This window comes from Rattus rattus, chromosome 16 (assembly GCF_011064425.1).
Source record: "Rattus rattus isolate New Zealand chromosome 16, Rrattus_CSIRO_v1, whole genome shotgun sequence".
Taxonomy (NCBI): Eukaryota; Metazoa; Chordata; class Mammalia; order Rodentia; family Muridae; genus Rattus; species Rattus rattus.
The window spans coordinates 42,618,788-42,637,137 of NC_046169.1; the positions used below are offsets into that span (position 1 = coordinate 42,618,788).

Below are 18,350 nucleotides of genomic sequence, written 5' to 3' on the forward strand. Positions count from 1 at the left end.
CAGTTTTACTGTAGAACCACGAAGGCAGAGAGCACTGCCAGTCAAGAGTCCTAGCACAGGGGGCTGGAGAGGTCCTGAGTTTAATTCTCAGCAACCACGTGGTGGTTCACAACCATCTATAACAGGATCTGATGCCTACTTAAGTCTGATGCTGTCTTCTGTCACGCAAGCATACAAACAGTGTTCTGTTGTGGTTTGCCTTGGGGTTTTCTCTGAATTTGTTAAATAAAGGCAAGAGCGTGAGATTTGGGCAGAGGTAGGAGTTGGGAGTGAGAGGGGGATTAGATTCAGAGGTTAGGTTGACAGTTGACAGTTGGAGACAGTTGAGCGAGTGGAACCTGAGGAGGGGGGGTGAGGATTGACAGTTGAGGGAGGAGGGTTAGAGAAGGAAGCCAGGAGAAGAAGAGGGGGAGTTGGAGAGACGATGGGGAACTGAGAGGAGTTAGAGGTACCAGGGGGAGAAAAGCTGGAGACTTGGTAAATAAAAGGTGCAGGGATGAGTAATTTGGGAACTGGGATTGGGACAGTGTAATGTGGATCTGCCAAATCTAGACGCTGGATTGCTTTAATGCTAAATGAGTGTGTTTTTTTTTTAAGAAAGAGTCTCAATTTAAGTAAGTGTGGCTGGGCTGAGTTTATGCCAAGATATCCAGCAGATATCTGGGGCACTGAGGTGTGGAACCCTAGCAGGGTAAAAACACCAGTTGTATGCTCTTTTGTGTAAGAGTCTCAGTATAAGAAAGTGTGTGGCTGGGTTGTGTTTATGCCAAGATATCCAGAAGATATCTGGGGAAGCGAGGTGTGGAACCCTAGCAGGGAAAAACACCCTGAGGGAAAACATTCCACCCCTGGTTTTCGTTTACATTTTACTTTTTACTTTTTTTTTATTTATTTACGACAACATATGTGCTCCAACTTTTCATTAGAACTCAACTAACCTGAGATAAAAGTTTACTTCCTCTCAACCCCAGAATAGGCAGGAGTACTAGTGGATTGGGAATTGACTGGTCTGGAGGGTCTCTGAAGAATCTCAGAGGACTGCACGTATTCTGAAGCAGAGGGAGAAAAAAGGTACAAGGGGCTTAGATCAGATACTACTTTGATGTAAAGAGATATATAACTTTATGATACTTAAAGATGAGAAACATAATGAATATCTTTTGGGCCTTATGGAATGATATTTTGAATGGTCTGACAGTTGAGAATTTTGAGGAAAAAGACACTTTATCATTTACCAGTATTGCAATATTCATTCTTCTGATTTACTATATCTTCTCAAAAGACAGGGCCCTAAATAACAAATTTCTACATTTAGAACAGAAGATACAGGTAATTATGGAACAACATGAACAACAGAAAGAGAAAATTAAATCTTGGCAATATAGCCTAGAAGGAACACTAGAATTGAAGACACAGAAAATTATAGATCAGAATAAGAGACAGAAAGATGAAAATGAAAGTGATAGACAGGAACTAGAAAGGATGTTAGAACAGAACAGTCAGGGAAGGCAGGATATAAATCGGAAAATGTAAACAAGGTGACTGAGAGTCCCTATAAGTCAGTTCAAAAATCTGAACTGTATGCAATACTCATGGTGTTGTCAGATTTTCGAGAGCCTCTTAATATAGTAACTGACTCTCAATATGCAGAAAGGGTTGTTTTGCACATAGAGACTGCTGAACTTATTCAGGATGATTCCGAATTGACATCACTATTTATTCAGCTACAACAAAAAATCAGAAATAGGAGTTACCCACTATATATAACACACATAAGATCCCATACAGGTCTGCCAGGCCCTCTGACACAAGGTAATAATGAAATTGACCAGCTACTGATAGGAAGTGTACTAGATGCTTCAGAATTTCATAAAAAACACCATATTAACAAAAAGGCTTAAAGAAAGAATTTTCTATCACTTGGCAATAAAGCCAAAGAGATTGTGAGGCAATGTCCTACTTGCTAGATTATATAATCAAACTCCATTGCCTACAGGAACTAACCCTATGGAATTTTAAAGAAATGAAATTTGGCAAATGGATGTTCTCCATTTTACAGAGTTTGGTAAGCTGAAATACACACATCATACTATAGATACATATTCAGGATTTCAATGGGCAACTGCCTTAACGTCGAAAAAGGCGATTCTGTAATTACACATTTGTTAGAAGTTATGGCTATAATGGGAATACCTACAAATTAAAACGGACAATGGTCCAGCATATATCTCTAACAAGATTAAGCGCTTCTTTGACTATTATAATATAAAAAACATGTTACAGGTATACCACACAATCCTACAGGACAAGCGATTGTGGAGAGATCTGTCAAGTCTAAAGGAGATGCTTAACAGGCAAAAAGGGGTCAACAAAAAACTCCCAGAGATAGGATACATAGTGCTTTATTAACCTTAAATTTTTAAATGCTGATGAACAAAAACAGCACAGCTGCTGAAAGACATTGGATTGTGGAAAGACTACTGAACTAAACCAGCCTGTTTATATTAAGGATATTCTGACGTCAGAATGGAAAATGGGAAATGTGTTACGCTGGGGAAGGGTTATGCCTATGTTTCTACAGGAGAAGAAAAAAAGCTGTGGGTTCCTTCCAAGCTGATAAAAATCAGAAATGACAGGGGAGACCTCCTGAAGTCCTTGGCAACACAGAAGAAAAAAGGAGACTAAGACGATCAACAAATAGGTGATGTATATATGAGGTTGTTTAGGTCTCCGTGTATGAACAGCTGAGACTGAAATGTCTATAAACAGCCAGTGATATTTTGAGGCAAATTCCTCATAACTTGTAATCGTATGTATTACAAAATTTATGTTACGTTTGATTATATGATTAACCTAACCTGAAAAAGGTAGTCATTTTTTTTTTGATCTTTATTTACTAAACTGTGCACCCTGCTTATCCCATTTGAAAATGCTTGAGAACTATATAATGCTTGTAAAGTTTTGTGTGCTGCAGGATGAAGGAAGAGAAAGATAGCTCTGAAATGTAATACACACTCTGGGATGCTGAGATTCGGACTTTCCAGTCCAACCGTGTTTGATTCTCCCTTAATTACACTGAAGATGCTTGATTTAAGGCCTGCTTTCAGAACTTTCCCAGAATGGACAATTTATCCAGCCCCTTCAGACTGTCATAGTCAAGATGTCAGCCGATGAACTTTCTCAGCACAGAATGACTGGCAGGCAAATCCCGGCTAGCTCTCATCGACAAAGCCAACTTTTCCTAATACCCCTTGGGCCCCAGAAGAATTCTTCGCCCCAATCCAGCTAGAAGCAGACAAGGAAGACGTCGTCCCATTTCCTTATGTTGGGGTGGATGGTTCTGTTTATTTTAAGAACTGTGGATAAGTTTTTCTTTTAAGGGATACAATACAAATGTAGCTTTGGGCAGGAAACTAGAGAATGTAAACTCAGGGATTGCTACTTTTCCTTTCCTTTTTGTATCCTTCTTAGATATAGTAATAGAAATTAGAGAAATAGACAAACAGATAGATTGGCAAACTTACTTTTAAACAAAATTTTACCGCTATATTTTACATTGATAGAAATGTTTGTAATTGATACAAAGTTGAAGCTGTAATCTTTTCATTGGTATAGAATGCATTTTACACAAATCGAGGTTTTCAATGGTATACTTTCTTGTTGATTTATAATTGAGATTAATATTGCTACTTTAACATGGGCATTGTGCCTCCACTACGCATCTAAGAATACAAGTCTTAGACCCGGTCCTATAACTGCTGTTATACATTATTTTTAGTTGATTAACCAGTACCAGCTAAGGGTCAGATGGCAAGGTTATGGTTCTAAGTCAGTTTAGATGGGTTTTGTAAATACTTCGATTAGAGAGGGCCAACGGTACTCTATGCTTAACAGTTCAGAAACGCCTATGTAGATAGGAAATCTTCAAGGCATCAGAAGTCCAAAGAATAACCTGTTTATGGACATTTCTTCATCTAGATCATTTTACTAGAACTTGTCTGCCCTGACAGGGCCCTTAGACTCGAAGAAGAACTTGAGCATCAATGGAAGTGCTCCAATGGGGGTAACGGAGCCACTGAGCAAATTGCTTCAATTCATCTACAGACAAGACACTGTCCAGAAAGGGACAAATTATGCAGAATAATAGATTGATAATCTCTGCGAGGCAGGGTGATCAGCCCTTCAAAATCTGCATTGATAAGGTCTGTCAGATGATCCTGGGCCAGAAGGCTGAAGACTGATGCTCCAGCATATTAAGGAATAAGGGACTGTCCAGGTGATCAGCAGTCTTTATAAAATTGGCTAAGCTTGGAAGCCATGTTTTGTGCCCTATGTTTTCAGGTAATATTAATCATTCTTGGATTTCTGATGTGGTTGGAGACTAGTAGTCTCATAGACAACCTAATGGTTTAGTATTGAGAAAGATGATAAATCGGTTAGAGTAGTTTTAGGGTGGCATAGGATCTAGAACCAGGATATAGTCAAGTATAGTTTTTAGTATAGATGACATGGTTAATGAACAAAATTGATGGACTGGGTGATCAGCGTATTGTTGGTTTTATAAATTGCAGAATGGTAATAATGATGCTTAGTTCACCTATGTATAGGAAAAAAAGTTTTTAACTGGACAAAAAGGGGGGGAAATGTTGTGGTTTGCCTTGCCAAGATGTGGTGTGGATAACATGGTTGGTGAACAGAGTTGGTGGACTGGGTGATCAGCATATTGTTGGTTTTATAAATTGCAGAATGGTAATAATGATGCTTAGTTCACCTATGTATAGGAAAAAGTTTTTTAACTGGACAAAAAGGGGGAAATGTTGTGGTTTGCCTTGGGGTTTTCTCTGAATTTGTTAAATAAAGGCAAGAGCGTGAGATTTGGGCAGAGGTAGGAGTTGGGAGTGAGAGGGGGATTAGATTCAGAGGTTAGGTTGACAGTTGACAGTTGGAGACAGTTGAGCGAGTGGAACCTGAGGAGGGGGGGGTGAGGATTGACAGTTGAGGGAGGAGGGGTTAGAAGGAAGCCAGGAGGAAGAAGAGGGGAGTTGGAGAGACGATGGGGAACTGAGAGGAGTTAGAGTACCAGGGGGAGAAGAAGCTGGAGACTTGGTAAATAAAAGGTGCAGGGATGAGTAATTTGGGAACTGGGATTAGGACAGTGTAATGGATCTGCCAAATCTAGACGCTGGATTGCTTTAATGCTAAATGAGTGTGTTTTTTTTAAGAAAGAGTCTCAATTTAAGTAAGTGTGGCTGGGCTGAGTTTATGCCAAGATATCCAGCAGATATCTGGGGCACTGAGGTGTGGAACCCTAGCAGGGTAAAAAACACCAGTTGTATGCTCTTTTTGTAAGAGTCTCAGTATAAGAAAGTGTGTGGCTGGGTTGTGTTTCTGCCAAGATATCCAGAAGATATCTGGGGAAGGAGGTGTGGAACCCTAGCAGGAAAAACACCCTGAGGGAAAAAACATTCCACCCCGGTTTCGTTTTATACATTTTTACTTTTACTTTATTTTTATTTATTTACGACAACATGTTCATATACAGAAATTTAAAAAAAAACTAAAAGAGTTGGGCTAGACTCAAAGGTGCTTCTTTACAAAGCAAGTAGTAAGACTTGGCTCTGGGCTGCAGGGCTCACCTGGGGCAGTAGAGACTACCTACTGCGTGCAGTAACCCCTGTCCCCTGTACCCCCATCTCATACCAGAAGCAAGTTTTCAGCATCTTACTGGCTTGCTCTTGATCCAACATCACCCATCCTCAGAGAAGCCCTCTTCAAGTTTTCAGCAATATATAATAAATAAATAAATCTTTAAAAAAAAAAAAAAGAAGTGGTGACTGGCATGATATGCACTCTAAAGACAGCTTTGTTTGTCCATCGAGTCCTCTGACCTCCATGTGTGCTGTGGCAATCTGCTTACACATGCACACACAAACGCACACACAAAATTTAAGAAGCTATAAAAAAAAAAAAAACAAAAAAAGAAAACAAAAAAAAAAAAACCAAAACCCGAAGTCAATAGAGCTTGCTAGCTGGTTAAAGCATTTCTAACAGGCTAGCCTTAACTGAGCTCACAAACCTCATGTTAGAAAGACGTTTACTTTCTTACTCTTACGTGGGAAGTAAAAGGAATCTGTGTGACTCCAAGCAGAAAACAGAACACTTTTAGAAACACTTCTTGAGCAAACACTCTCCAACATAGGCACGGTATTCTCCCCTTTCTTAAAGGGCCCATCTACAACACCGAAGAGACCCACTCTCTTCCTCCAGGGCCTCTGTAGCCCAGAGCAGACCTGAGCTCCAGGACCATTTCAGTGTAGAATCACAGACCACATAGAAGACAGAACTGTGAGCTGTGAAAGGGACATCGAGATGCCATCAAGTAGTACTCACTGCTGGTTCAACCTGACTTCGATCCGCAATGTCTATGTGGACAATTTCAACGGTTTTCCATGTGTTTGGATCTAAACCGTGAACCTGTGAGAAACAGAAAACGTCAGTGTGTTCATCATCAGGAAAGTACTACACTCCATACCCATTCCTTAGGACATCTGGACAACATTTACTCTTTCTATAGCTTCCCTAGTGAGGGGTGGATGTATGCATGAAACCTATGTCTGGGCTACTTTATAGCAGTACTAATAGGTCATTCATGTAACAAAATGTATCTTCCCTGTCTATTGCAAATGATACAAGCTTCTAACCCTTAAATCCTATGCTAGCAAAGGTAACATGACAACCAGACTTTCAAAGCTACATTAGGGGCTGCAGAGATTGCTCAGTGGTTAGGAACACTAACTGCTCTTGCAGAGAGCATCAGAGTTCAATTCCTAGCATTCATGCTAGTTAGGCCATAGCTGCAGGGGACAAGGAAGGCTCTGACCTCCTCTGGTACCCACACTCATGTGTACCCCAGCCCTTCCTAAAGAAACCACTTTTAAAGATCTTTTAAAAAGGAGGATTTAGCTGGCTGATAGTGCTTCATGTCTTTAATCCCAGCACGTGGGAAGCAGAGGTCTTCAAACAGATCTGAGTTCAAGGCCAGCCTGGTCTTCAGAGTGAATTCCAGGACAACTAGGGTCACACAGAAAAACCCTGTCTCAAACCACCCCACAACACTCCAAAGAGAAGGATTTGCCTATTCTACAGCTCGTTTTCAGTGTTCACTTCTTGACACTTCTTACTCAGTGATTTCTCAAACCATGTAAACTGTTTTAAAGCTGGGAACGGCAGGGTGAGTCACACAGAAGTTAAGACATCTTTTCACTTAGACCATTGTTTTAAAGAATTTCTATGAAAAACAGGGTCTGTCACAGGATCAGCTGACAAGTACACACATTTGAGTTTTGGTTCCATGAATGGGAACCAGTGATGAACCAGCACAGCGGCAGAGCAGCTGAACTAGAAATCACTTAGCCCTTCACTAAGTCACACTTCTGGAGAGCATGTGGGTGCAGCAGAAGGCAGGCTGTTGGGCAGCCTGAGCGTATGGAGTCTATGGCTTCTAGATGCTGGTGCTCCAGGTCCACAGACACATTGAGACCACGGGGTAACGGCACTGAAGGAAGCCTTCTCGGCTACTGTCCAGTGTCTTGGCAGGTGTTCTTGACGCCCAGGTCTGAATGTGTGCTACCTTATCATAATGGGGTCAGGAGCTTGTAAACATTCTCTGTAAACAAGGCACCTACCCATTCCTGCCTTTGGTCATTTCCCTGACATCACTCTGGCCCAGAAGTGAAGTGGCAGTAAACATTAGTGCAATCAATTCTGCTAAATACAACTGCTCTGGTGAGCACACGGAAACAATCTAAAACACCAGGTAAGAATGGACTGCAGCCTTCACCTTGCTCCAAACAAGAGCTGCTGATAAAAACAACTTCCATCTCCATAGCCTTCATCACTTGAGTGCAAAGCTGGAACCATCCTGATGGTGCCAGAGCCTTGTGCACGTTGACCACGCATTCCACAAAGCAGCCGTGCCCCAGCCTTTGGAGTGTAAACTTACATTTTCTAATGTTCCCAAGTCAGGTTTGTGCCATGTTTCGATTTTGATGAAGAAGTCATCTTTCATGTACTCATTCTGCAGAAAACACAAGAATGTGACCCACCCTTCACAGTTCTGTAGGAATCTCCTTAGCACAGCACCCCAGTGTGGATCTCTTTCCAAATTCAGAGCCATTAGCCTCTGTTCCCCATGTCATTTTAGAGTGTGTGTGTGTGTGTGTGTGTGTGTGTGTCTGTCTGTCTCTCTCTGTGTGTCTGTCTCTCTGTCTCTGTCTCTGTGTGTGTGTGTCTGTGTCTCTCTGTCTCTCTCTGTGTGTGTGTGTGTGTGTGTGTGTGTGTGTGTGTGTGTGTGTGTTGCCTACATCCATGTATATGGGCACAGGTGTGTTTGTACCTATGAAGTCAGAAGAGAGTATCAGATTCCCTGGAACTTGATTTAAGGATGGTTGTGGTTCTAGGAACGAAACCTATGTCCTGTGGAAGAGCAGCCCATGCTCTTAATGGTCAAGCTGAATTTCCAGCCCCAGCTCCTGATTTTTAAAAACTTGCTGAGTACAGCAAATGATGCTTTTGTATATTTCAAGCACTCCCACTTGTCATGCAGCACAGGGGCAGAAACAAACAAACATGAGGTTTGCTAAGCAATTCTACATTTAGAGGAAGTAGCAAAAGCAAAATAAAAACAGTAAGCAGTGTGGAACAAACCTGGGAGCTGTGAGTCCAGGAAATCTGAGGTGGGCGTGGCAGGGGAGGACAAGGGAGAGGCCGTAAAGCAATGGGAGTTTAAGGCAAAGGCCAGCAGCAGTCGGGAATCAGCAAAATATAAAAGCAAAGTTAAAAGAAGAGGGTGTACTACTCACCGTTACAACTGAGGCAGAGAGGTGAGGCGGCACCGAAACAGGAAAAACTTCAGTTAGAAGGAGTCAAGACAGCCTATCCCAGTACCTTAAGTCAGGTGGACTAAGCTATTCCAAACATGTAACATTTAGTAGCTTATGTCTTCAAAATGGTCTCTACACAAGTGACACATACCAAGAGAGCCTCAGTTTAGGTTGTGGAGTACAAAGGCAGTATGCAGAATACTCTACCTTAATTTAAAATAATGCAGTGAGAGCATCTCAATAGCCTGACAGCATTTACGACACTCGCTTGGCAAATAAATCTGCAACTCCCTCCCAGAGTGCCTCGCCTCTGAGTGCAAGTGTTCACCCCAAAGCCGGCATTAGCTGGACCACCGTATGGCTGACATCTGGGAGTGAACCTAGGGGTACACACAGGTCTGGGGAGGAAAATCTGGGGCTCCCTGGCCATCACCCAAGCAGTGAAGGTTTGTTTGATCTAAGCCTGAGAGACTGGGGCATGTAGTGTCCCTCTCCTCATCCTAAGGGCAGCAGGGTGCAATACTGTGGGGCCAGCTTACTTGTTCTGCAGTAGGGGTAAGCATTCCAGGCTTTCTCATGGAACACCAAGGAGCCCTCGGGAGCAATCATCCTCACGAACGCAGGGACTTTGCTGTGAGGAGAAAGAGATAGGTATCTTCAACTGCATCATCAATTCTGTTTCTATCCAAGATGTCATCACATGATAAGCTACATGGCACTAACAGTTCATTTCATCACCAAAGCAATCATGTGGCAAATTAATGTTTAAAAAGTGATCAAGGAAGTTAGCTATGTAAAGGGTCACTGCTCATTTGTGTGTTTTATGTTTTGGTAGAACTGAAGATGGCTTTACACATGGTAGGCAAGTCCTGTACCACTAAGCGTCACTACCACCCTCTTAAAGAAAAGCACGCGCGCGCGCGCGCGTGTGTGTGTGTGTGCGTGTGTGTGTGTGCGCAGTGCATCACTGTTCATGTGAGGTCAGCAGGCAAATCTGACCCTTAAGGTGAAGCTGGTCCACACACTGCACACTGCTACAACCCTGGCATTCACACAGTTGAGGTCCACCTGCCAGAAGGAAGCCATGAATACACGGCTGTGTCCAGACAACAGTCACATAATGCAGTGACACAGCAGACCTCAGAACGGAACCAATGTGTAGGAGAGGTAAAGCACACCCACATCAGATGCTTTAGGAAAGCAAGGGTGGGGCTCACGCCTGTCACGCCAGCACTCAGGAGGCTGAGAAAGGAGATCTCCTGAGCCTGGGGTTAGAGTGAAGCCTGTCTCATTTAAGAAAAACAAAGCGCTGGGCATGGCTGGGCACGGTACACACACCTATAATCCCAGCATTGGGAGGCAGAATCTGTGAGTTCAAGGCTAGACAGGATGAATGAGTTGCAGGATAAGTCAGACCTATCTTACAGAAAGAAAGAAAAGGAAAGAACAGAGAGAGAATGTGGGGGGGGGGGGAGCAAGCCAGGTAGGGGACAATAGTGACTCACATCTTTAATCCTGGCACTTGAGAGGCAGGTAGATCTCGAGTTCATGGCCAACCTGGTCTAGAATGAGTTCCAGGATAGCCAAAGATACACAGAAAAGCCTTGCCTTGAAAACCCCACAAGAAAGAAATTCTGTAAATTCAAGAAATGGCTGTCACTAGCCACCTCAAATGTGATCAGAGGAAAAAGGTTAAATATATGACTGATGCCACAAGCTTGTGAAAACTCCTATCCATCAGCAACCCCAAAGGCAACTGCATCTACTCTCAACCAGAAAACACCAGTCACTGACAAGTAGGAAGAATGGCATTTGCAGTTTACACAGAAATACAAGTGAGCTGCACATGCTGTGAGCAGAGACAACTGTAAGGAGCAGCTCCTTACAGTCTAAATTCTACTCCCAAACCCCAACCTCCAATCCTGGGCCAGCACTGGGCACAACGCAGTAACCCTACAAGGCAAGTTCTGTTTCAGCATCTGAGCTGTCTAGTAATTAAGACGCTAAATTACATAAGTCACCACGTTGTATCCTCCCTCCAACTCCAAGAATTGTATATATCCTTTCTGTATCACAGCAAACTTCAAGCTCATTTGTTCAATAAGATAAAGAACAAAGTTAAGGAGGCTTGGGAGCCAGGGAGGATTTCTGACTGCAGTGAGTGAGCAGCTGGCAGGAGCAAGCCCTCAGCACAGAGCAGGAGGCTAAACAAAGCAGATGGTGAAGAGCCTCACACCAACCAGAAAGCTGTGCAGCACAGGTCGAGGAGCCCCAATGCTAGGTCCAGAGGACATGACATGGGGACACAGCTTGGAAGTTTCACTACTCAGACAGTTACATCACAGGGGAAAAGGTATTTTGAGTAGTAGAGTAAGTGGCAATCCTAGAACAGTCATATTTTCCATGTGCCTTCACGCCCTTCAAAATTGGCAATGAACGATGGCCAATTCTGAATGCTTACTCTTTAAAAACTGTAATTGTCATGTATGTGAGTGTCACGTATGTGAGCGCTCTGTTTGCCTGTACACCTGCGTGCCAGAAGAGGGCATCGGATCCCATTACAGGTGATGTGAACCACCACATGGTTGCTAAGAATTGAACTTAGGACCTCTGAGTTGTTTGCCAGTGCTCTTAACTGTTGAGCCATTTCTCCAGCCTCGAAGAACTAGAACCAAGTTTCTTTATTTTCTGTAATTAGAAGGAGCTACAGGATTCCAGTTTCATCCCAGAGTATGGCAAACACTTGCCAGTAGTTCAGTCAGTCAACTTAGAAAAAAGGGCTGACAAGACCCCTGTAGATCACATCAGACAGAGTTTATCCCATTTGGCCAAATGGGGGAAAAGCTAATTACCTATAACCAGTATCAGACCTGCTGACTCCCCAGTGTGCAATCAAGGCCAGAGGATGCCAAGTGCTCTGTCCAATGACTCTCAACCTCGTCACTGTCACCAAACCCAGAGCTGTACTGGATGCCAGCAAGCCCCTGTCATCTTCCCATCTGAGGTTACAGGTATGCACAGCCACATTCAGTCTTTACGTGGGTTTTAGGGATTTGAACTTAGATCCTCATTCTGCAAGTGCTATTACCCCCTGCGTCATCACCCCAGGCCCACTTTTAGTATTTCTCTATCCGAATCTCAACTGTCCCCTATCAGATTTCCAAGACTGATTCTACCACTTAAGTTCCTTCTTAAAAAAATCTCAAGTTAATAAAATTCCCATCTTTGCTAGGTGCTCCAAACTTACTACCCTTCTGCACCAGCATGAGAACACTCAAGAGTAATCTGGCTTCATGTGTCCAGTAACGATTGAATCTGGAGAAATATGCACATGGAATAAACAAACTGTAATTCAAATCCAGCTTTTCAGAAGAGAAATCTTCATGAGTGGGCGTCTTCCACACTCTTAACAAGGCAGTTGGCTGCATGGCCACCATTTTTCCTCTCTGAGAAGCCACTTTGACGAATGAAAATCACCTTGTGAGTTTAAGGAGCCTGAGAAAAATCAGTGACAGTAAACAGATTACAACATGGAGCTAGGCCTTCAAGGTGCACACAGGAGACATTCCTGCTGTCTCCACTAAGCAGTCAAAGGATGGTGATTCCTTCTGCTGTTCTTAGCAGGCTTCACATCAAGGTACCCTGTGCAGATCTGATGGAGACCAGCACTCCCATAGCATGAAGCTCCTTTCAGAAGGCAGGCCCTGCCTCCCACTTGAGAGTATCTGACCTAGGGATTGAAGTGCAGAGCTCTATCCTACTACACTGAAAGGAGGTCCTATTAAGATCCAGTCACAATGGAATGATGGCTGTTACCCCTCTGTTCCCAGCCAGGGCAACTGGAGACAAAAATGCTAAGATTTCTGTCCGCACACATGTGGGTGCAGGTGCCTTCAGAACCCCTGAAGCATTCTGGCCTCTCCAGCCTGGGGAAGGAGAGTCACAGGAAGAGTAAAGCACACAGGTGGCTCGGACACTGCCACCACCTTGCTGGGAGCAGAGAGAGCAGCATAAGACAAAGGGTCAGCTCAGCACAGGACAAGGGTGGATGGTGCTGAAGAGGAGAGTGAGCACAGGTCAGTGAGGCCCACGCCTCCACAGTTCCCGCATGGAAAAGCACGGCAGACAGGGCTGGCTGGTGAGCTGTGGGCAGGCAGACTAGGCGGACCGCTTGCCTACAGGCTAGAGTGTGAGGTTCATTCTTGGTCATCTGGAAGCAGCTGAAAGCTTTGAGAACAACAACACAACCTTTAAGATTACTCTGACTCTGTGTGTGAATTAAACACAGTGGGGGAGTGGGCAGATGGCGTCAAAATCATTTCCAAGTGGACTTAATGGTGAAGGGTGGAGTCTACCAGTGACTTGGGATAAGCATAAACCAATGAATTGGAACTTCATAAAACAATAAACTTTTCTGGCTTCAAAAGGCACTGTTTAAAAAACAAAAATTTACCCAGGACAGTCAGGACTACACAGAGAAACCGTGTCCCACCTCTGATAGGGTCCTAACACACAGAGTTCTGTACAGTAAGGGAAGGTGAGACAGGGCAGTAGAGCTTACAGTTCCCAAACCCAAGAGGCCGGGGAAGGAGAATCACAGTGTGAGCCTGAGCTGCACGGAGAATCCGACCAAAAAAAAAAAAAAAAAAAAAAAAAAAAAAAAATCAAGAAAACAAAGAAACAAAACAGAAGATTTGAACACTATTTATGCAATAGTGTATATGCAAAGTCCATAGAATTGATAAGGAAATTCCAACATCCTTAATTATCAATACCTCAAAACCAAAAGCAGGTGCTCTTCATACGCAAATGGCTATCAGCAGTAAGCCGCCAAGGGGTCTGGACTTTGATTACTCTGGGTCAAGTGAAACCCAGAATTTCACAAATTTGGTAAAGTAAGGTGTTGGTGGTCTTAGCCAAACGTGCAATTCTACTGATGGTTAAGTGGGGACAGGACGCATAACTTGGCTTAAATAGTTAAATGCTACCCTTGCAAATTCAGCTACTTCCTTAGGTGCAGAGTTGAAGATGCTCCAGGGACAGCAGGCACCATCTACAATGCTCACACAATGCCCTCAAGGAAGTGGACCCTGACGGCCTTAGTTGCTAAGTGATCTGTGTCCCTCTGTAATGTAGCTACCTGGTGGCTAATCAGCAGTCAGTGTGACACTAATAAGGCGGAGAGTTTGCCCTTGTCCCCCAGCAGCAGCAGCAGGGCCCCTGTCTGGTCACTCTCATCCTGCTCTGTCAATGCTGCCCTCTCTCCCTTTCTCCTTTCCTGCTCTCCCGTGTTTCTGTTCACAGCTACCATCTTTGGTCAGGGCTTGAATGGCCTGCTAAGAACGAGTATGAGAGTCAAGCAGCCGCCACCATCCCCTTGGTCACATTCTGCTCCTTCTCGAGGACCTCAGTGGGTTCCCAACTGGGTTCCTCAGGCCTTGCACTTCACACTCTGACCCAGTCTCTGTCATTTACTGACCACAGCAAGGGTGCATCTGTCTTCCTGTGTGAAACTCATAAACTGCCTACCTCAGGACGGTACACAGAAAAGGTGCTGTGGAGCCTGCAGGGACCCTGCACTGCAGTATGAACCACGTCCCAGTAAGTTGTTAACCAATGGTGTTACCTGCAGGGACCTATTTATAGCTCTTCAACTAAGAGTCACCACTACTGTCTGGAGGGTTACCTATATCAGACGATTCCAAAAACCCTTTTAACAATCTCCTTTCCCATAAAAATGAAACCACCTACATCTCAGCAGGAAACGATCAACATTTCTAACATTTTAATGACTTTCTAGGCTTCTTATTTGATTAGATTTTAAAAACATGGAACTCGGTATGAATACCTAATGACCCAGTAATAGACCTTTTCTATATAAGGTGCTGTTTCTCTATTATCTGAACCCTTAGGTTTCAAACAAAGGATGTTACACATCTTTAAAAAAGATATTACACATTTTTAAAGGTTGGTTTTTGTCAACTTGATACAAGCTAGTCAGGTGGAAAGAACTTTTAAGAAAAGGCCTCAACCAAGGCCTACAGGCAAGTTTGTAAGGATATCTTCTTGATTAACGATGGAGAAGGGAGACCTACCCTGGGCAGGTGGTCTTGGGTAGTTAAGAAGGCAGGCTGAGCAGCCATGGGAGCGGGTTGGAGAGTGGTGGTGCTCCTCCATGGTCTGTGCCTCAGTTCTAGCTCCAGGTTCCTGCTCTGGCTTGCCTGAAGATGGGCTGTGACTTGTAAGGCAAACGAACACTTTCCTCACCAAGTTGGTTTTGGTCATGGAGTTTTGTCACAGCAATGAAACAAACTAATGCTTTTACATTTGGAATATTAATCTATAAAGGACCTCACAGACCAATACAGAATTTCCTACATCAAACCCTTTGGCTTATTTTAGAACTCCCAGAAAGAGTCCACTGCTTTCAATAAAGAACTTCTAGCTGTTTGTAAAATTCAAGAAATGGGTAAATAAAATTTTTTAGTGGAAAAGAGGCTGCAGAAATGGCTCAGTGGTTGAGAGTGCTTGCCAGAGTTCAGCACACACACAGGACGGTTCACTATAGTCTGCAACCCTCTTCTACCCTCCAAAGGCAACTCCACTCTTATGACATACAACACACACATACACATACATGGAAATATGACCTTAAAAAAGAAAATGATGATAAAGTTTAAGCTTAATCATGTGAAGTCGTCTACACTGCAGGAACGTAAGTCAGAGTTATATCTATAGCAGGAGGCCCTTCCAAGCTTAGCAGACAAAGAGGTACTCAGAGCCATCTCTAGTCTCTAGAATGCATTTCTTATTGAAAAATATCTACAGAAAATCAGAGACAAGGCTGTCAGGCTTAAAAAGTGCACACAAACAAACTCAAACAAAACAGAAGGAAAAATAAACATTGGTGTGTGAGGACCATCAGGCACAGATGCATCCAGCCACCCCACAATGAAACACAAGTGGAAGTGTGGTCCATCTGCCTGTGAGACTAGCAAAAATTCAAACAGAAAAATGAGGAAAATCAATAGTATGGAACTGTGGAGGATTGTTTGAATGGCCGTGGCTCTCCAGCAGTCCCTTTGTCCTAAAAAGTACGGCCCTTGGGACAAGTCAGAGTATTCCATAGCTACGAAAACATACTAAACGATAAATGACCCAAAATGTGTGAATGATCTTCATTCCCTATCCTGTAGAGAACAATTAAATAAACTAGAGGCACACCAGGAAATTTTACTTGGCTTAAAGAAAAAAAAAAAAAAACAAACAGGCAAGGCTGCGGGGTTTACTCAATTGGTAGAGTTCTTGTCTTGTAAGCACGAGGCCCTTTTGTTCAATCCCCAAAACCACGTCTAAGTGCTGGGCTCAGTGACCTACACCCACAATCCCAGTGCCAGTCAGTCTGGTGTAGCTAGTAAGCTCCAGGTCAATAGGAGCCTATCTCAGAGGGAACCTTCGTCCTGAGCACAGGAGCTGAGGCTCCCACACAGACATTTAAAAAAAAAAAGACTCCTACAGATATCAAATAAAAACACGAGTGAGCTAGGATCTGGAAGGATAACCCTTGAAGTACTTCAAGTGTGCATGTGTGTACATACTACATGCATGCCTGGTACTCATAGTGGTGAGAAGTACCTGATATCTGTGGTGCTAGATCCTGTTGAGAGATAATGAGCTCTATGTGGGCGCTAGGAACCAAACCTGGGCCCTCTGCAAGAGCGGCATGCGCCTGACTGCTAACCACCCTCTCCAGACTGAGGATGAAGGTTTAATTTTATAGTCTTCCCTAGTGTTTGAACTTCTGTTACAGGCAGACGTATTGCTTTCATAATTTAGTATAAAAACAAGGGGGCCCACAACAAAGCATAACACATGGTCACAGAATATTAGAGTTCATGGGGCCTACTGATAAGGAGACTGCCAGACAGACAGACAGATGTGCAGGCCAAGGTGGAGCCCACTTGCCTCTTCAGGTGGTAGATTTTGTGTGTGTACTGTCCCTTCTCGCCATCATTTTCATAAGGTTCATTCTTCAAGACTTCGATTCCTTCTCCACCACCAGTTTCATTCTTACTCGCTTCTGCAACAGAGTAAAGCTGTCCAACCTGATACTGAAATTCCAAAGAGCAGAGTTTTACTAAGTCAATAGAAGCTGCAGAACTTTCCCATGCTAAAACCATAACAAAGATGATACAGAAAACTCCACACAAACCATTCAGCACATGTTCTACATGAAAACAGAACTCAAGTGACAAATGCTGGATGATCACAGGATTTCCAGTGTTCACAAACAAGATAGTCACTAACATTTTCTTTGTATAATAATGTATCAGGAAAATGCCAGCACTTAGTTTAACTTCTGAATGATGAATTTGTACTCTGAGACATTTTTATTTCTCTTATGTCTTAAGAGTGTAACCTTAAGGCAGGGCAACAGCTAGCTCTCCATTCTCAGTACCGAAATATGGTAGGGAAAACCTCCAGAGCTTTTAGCACAGCGGAGAAGACAGAGTGCTGGTATCCAAGATCAGAGCTTCTAATAAAATTCTCCAATGAAACACAAACTTTCTGGAAATATAAGCATTAAGTATTAGCACGAAAGGCTGGTGAGTGCCCAGTCGTTCCTATTTCATAGGGAACCAGAGCTCTCAGTGGTAGGGCAGTTCCCGTGAGTCGGCAGTACCAAACTGTGCCACTGTCTCCACGAGGAACAAACTGAGGCTCCTATGGCCCTGCTTGTTCAGGGACCAACCATGAGACTATTGCCAATCTATAATTTGACTGTCAGCCTGAAGAAGTATTTTTCTTCTTTATAATCTTGTTTTCAAAGAAAAGGCACAAAATTTTATCTCTAAAAACTCATAATTCAAAGCTAAAATTTTAATTGAGAGAATTAAAGCTTTGTCATAATCCTAGAAAATATTCTATCTAAAAAGCTCATGGATGCAACAGTATCATGCTAGTTAACTTAATAGTCTCCTTTCTCCCCCCCCCCCCCACACCCTACACACACACACACACACACACACACACACACACACACACACACACACACACAGCATCGCTCAATTTGGAAGTCTATAACTAAACAAATTTCATAAGTGCTCACAGTATCTACTTAAGATCAGTTTTCCAACATGCTATTTGAGTGTCTAATGCCACAATTCTTAAATGCTTCAAAACCAGATTAAAATGTCTTTAAAACAGAGGACAAATTTGGTCTAACAAAAATACATGAAGAAATCAAATGACTGGACTCCCCAAGATTAAAGAGCTGGTAACCTGAAGAAGATACTAGGTCTTCTTACTGGTGCGGTTTGAGAAGTAACTCAGTCTTGGGTGATTTCAACAAGTTGTTTCCCTCAGCTATTCCCCACCCCCAACTTCCAAGGCACCTGCAAAAATAAACATCAGGTTCCACCTCTGGGTTCAAATAATCAATTGTGCAAATAAAGAGCAGGCCTGGCC

The 18,350-nt window shown here is 43.2% G+C and overlaps 1 protein-coding gene across 3 annotated transcripts in view; it reads right to left on the bottom strand.

Annotated features, from left to right (window-relative positions):
• The window catches only part of Pitpnb (phosphatidylinositol transfer protein beta), a 51,928-nt gene that overhangs the window by 30,083 nt on the left and 3,495 nt on the right, over positions 1–18,350 (bottom strand). For 2 of the 3 annotated variants that reach the window (XM_032886378.1, XM_032886379.1), the window contains exons 3-7: positions 16,848–16,993; positions 9,422–9,513; positions 8,862–8,869; positions 8,003–8,077; positions 6,391–6,474 (exon numbers count right to left, since the gene is read on the bottom strand). In XM_032886378.1, coding sequence (XP_032742269.1) covers positions 6,391–6,474; positions 8,003–8,077; positions 8,862–8,869; positions 9,422–9,513; positions 16,848–16,993 — 405 coding nt within the window. The remainder of the gene's footprint in view (positions 1–6,390; positions 6,475–8,002; positions 8,078–8,861; positions 8,870–9,421; positions 9,514–16,847; positions 16,994–18,350) is intronic. The other variant, XM_032886380.1, reaches the window with a different exon arrangement.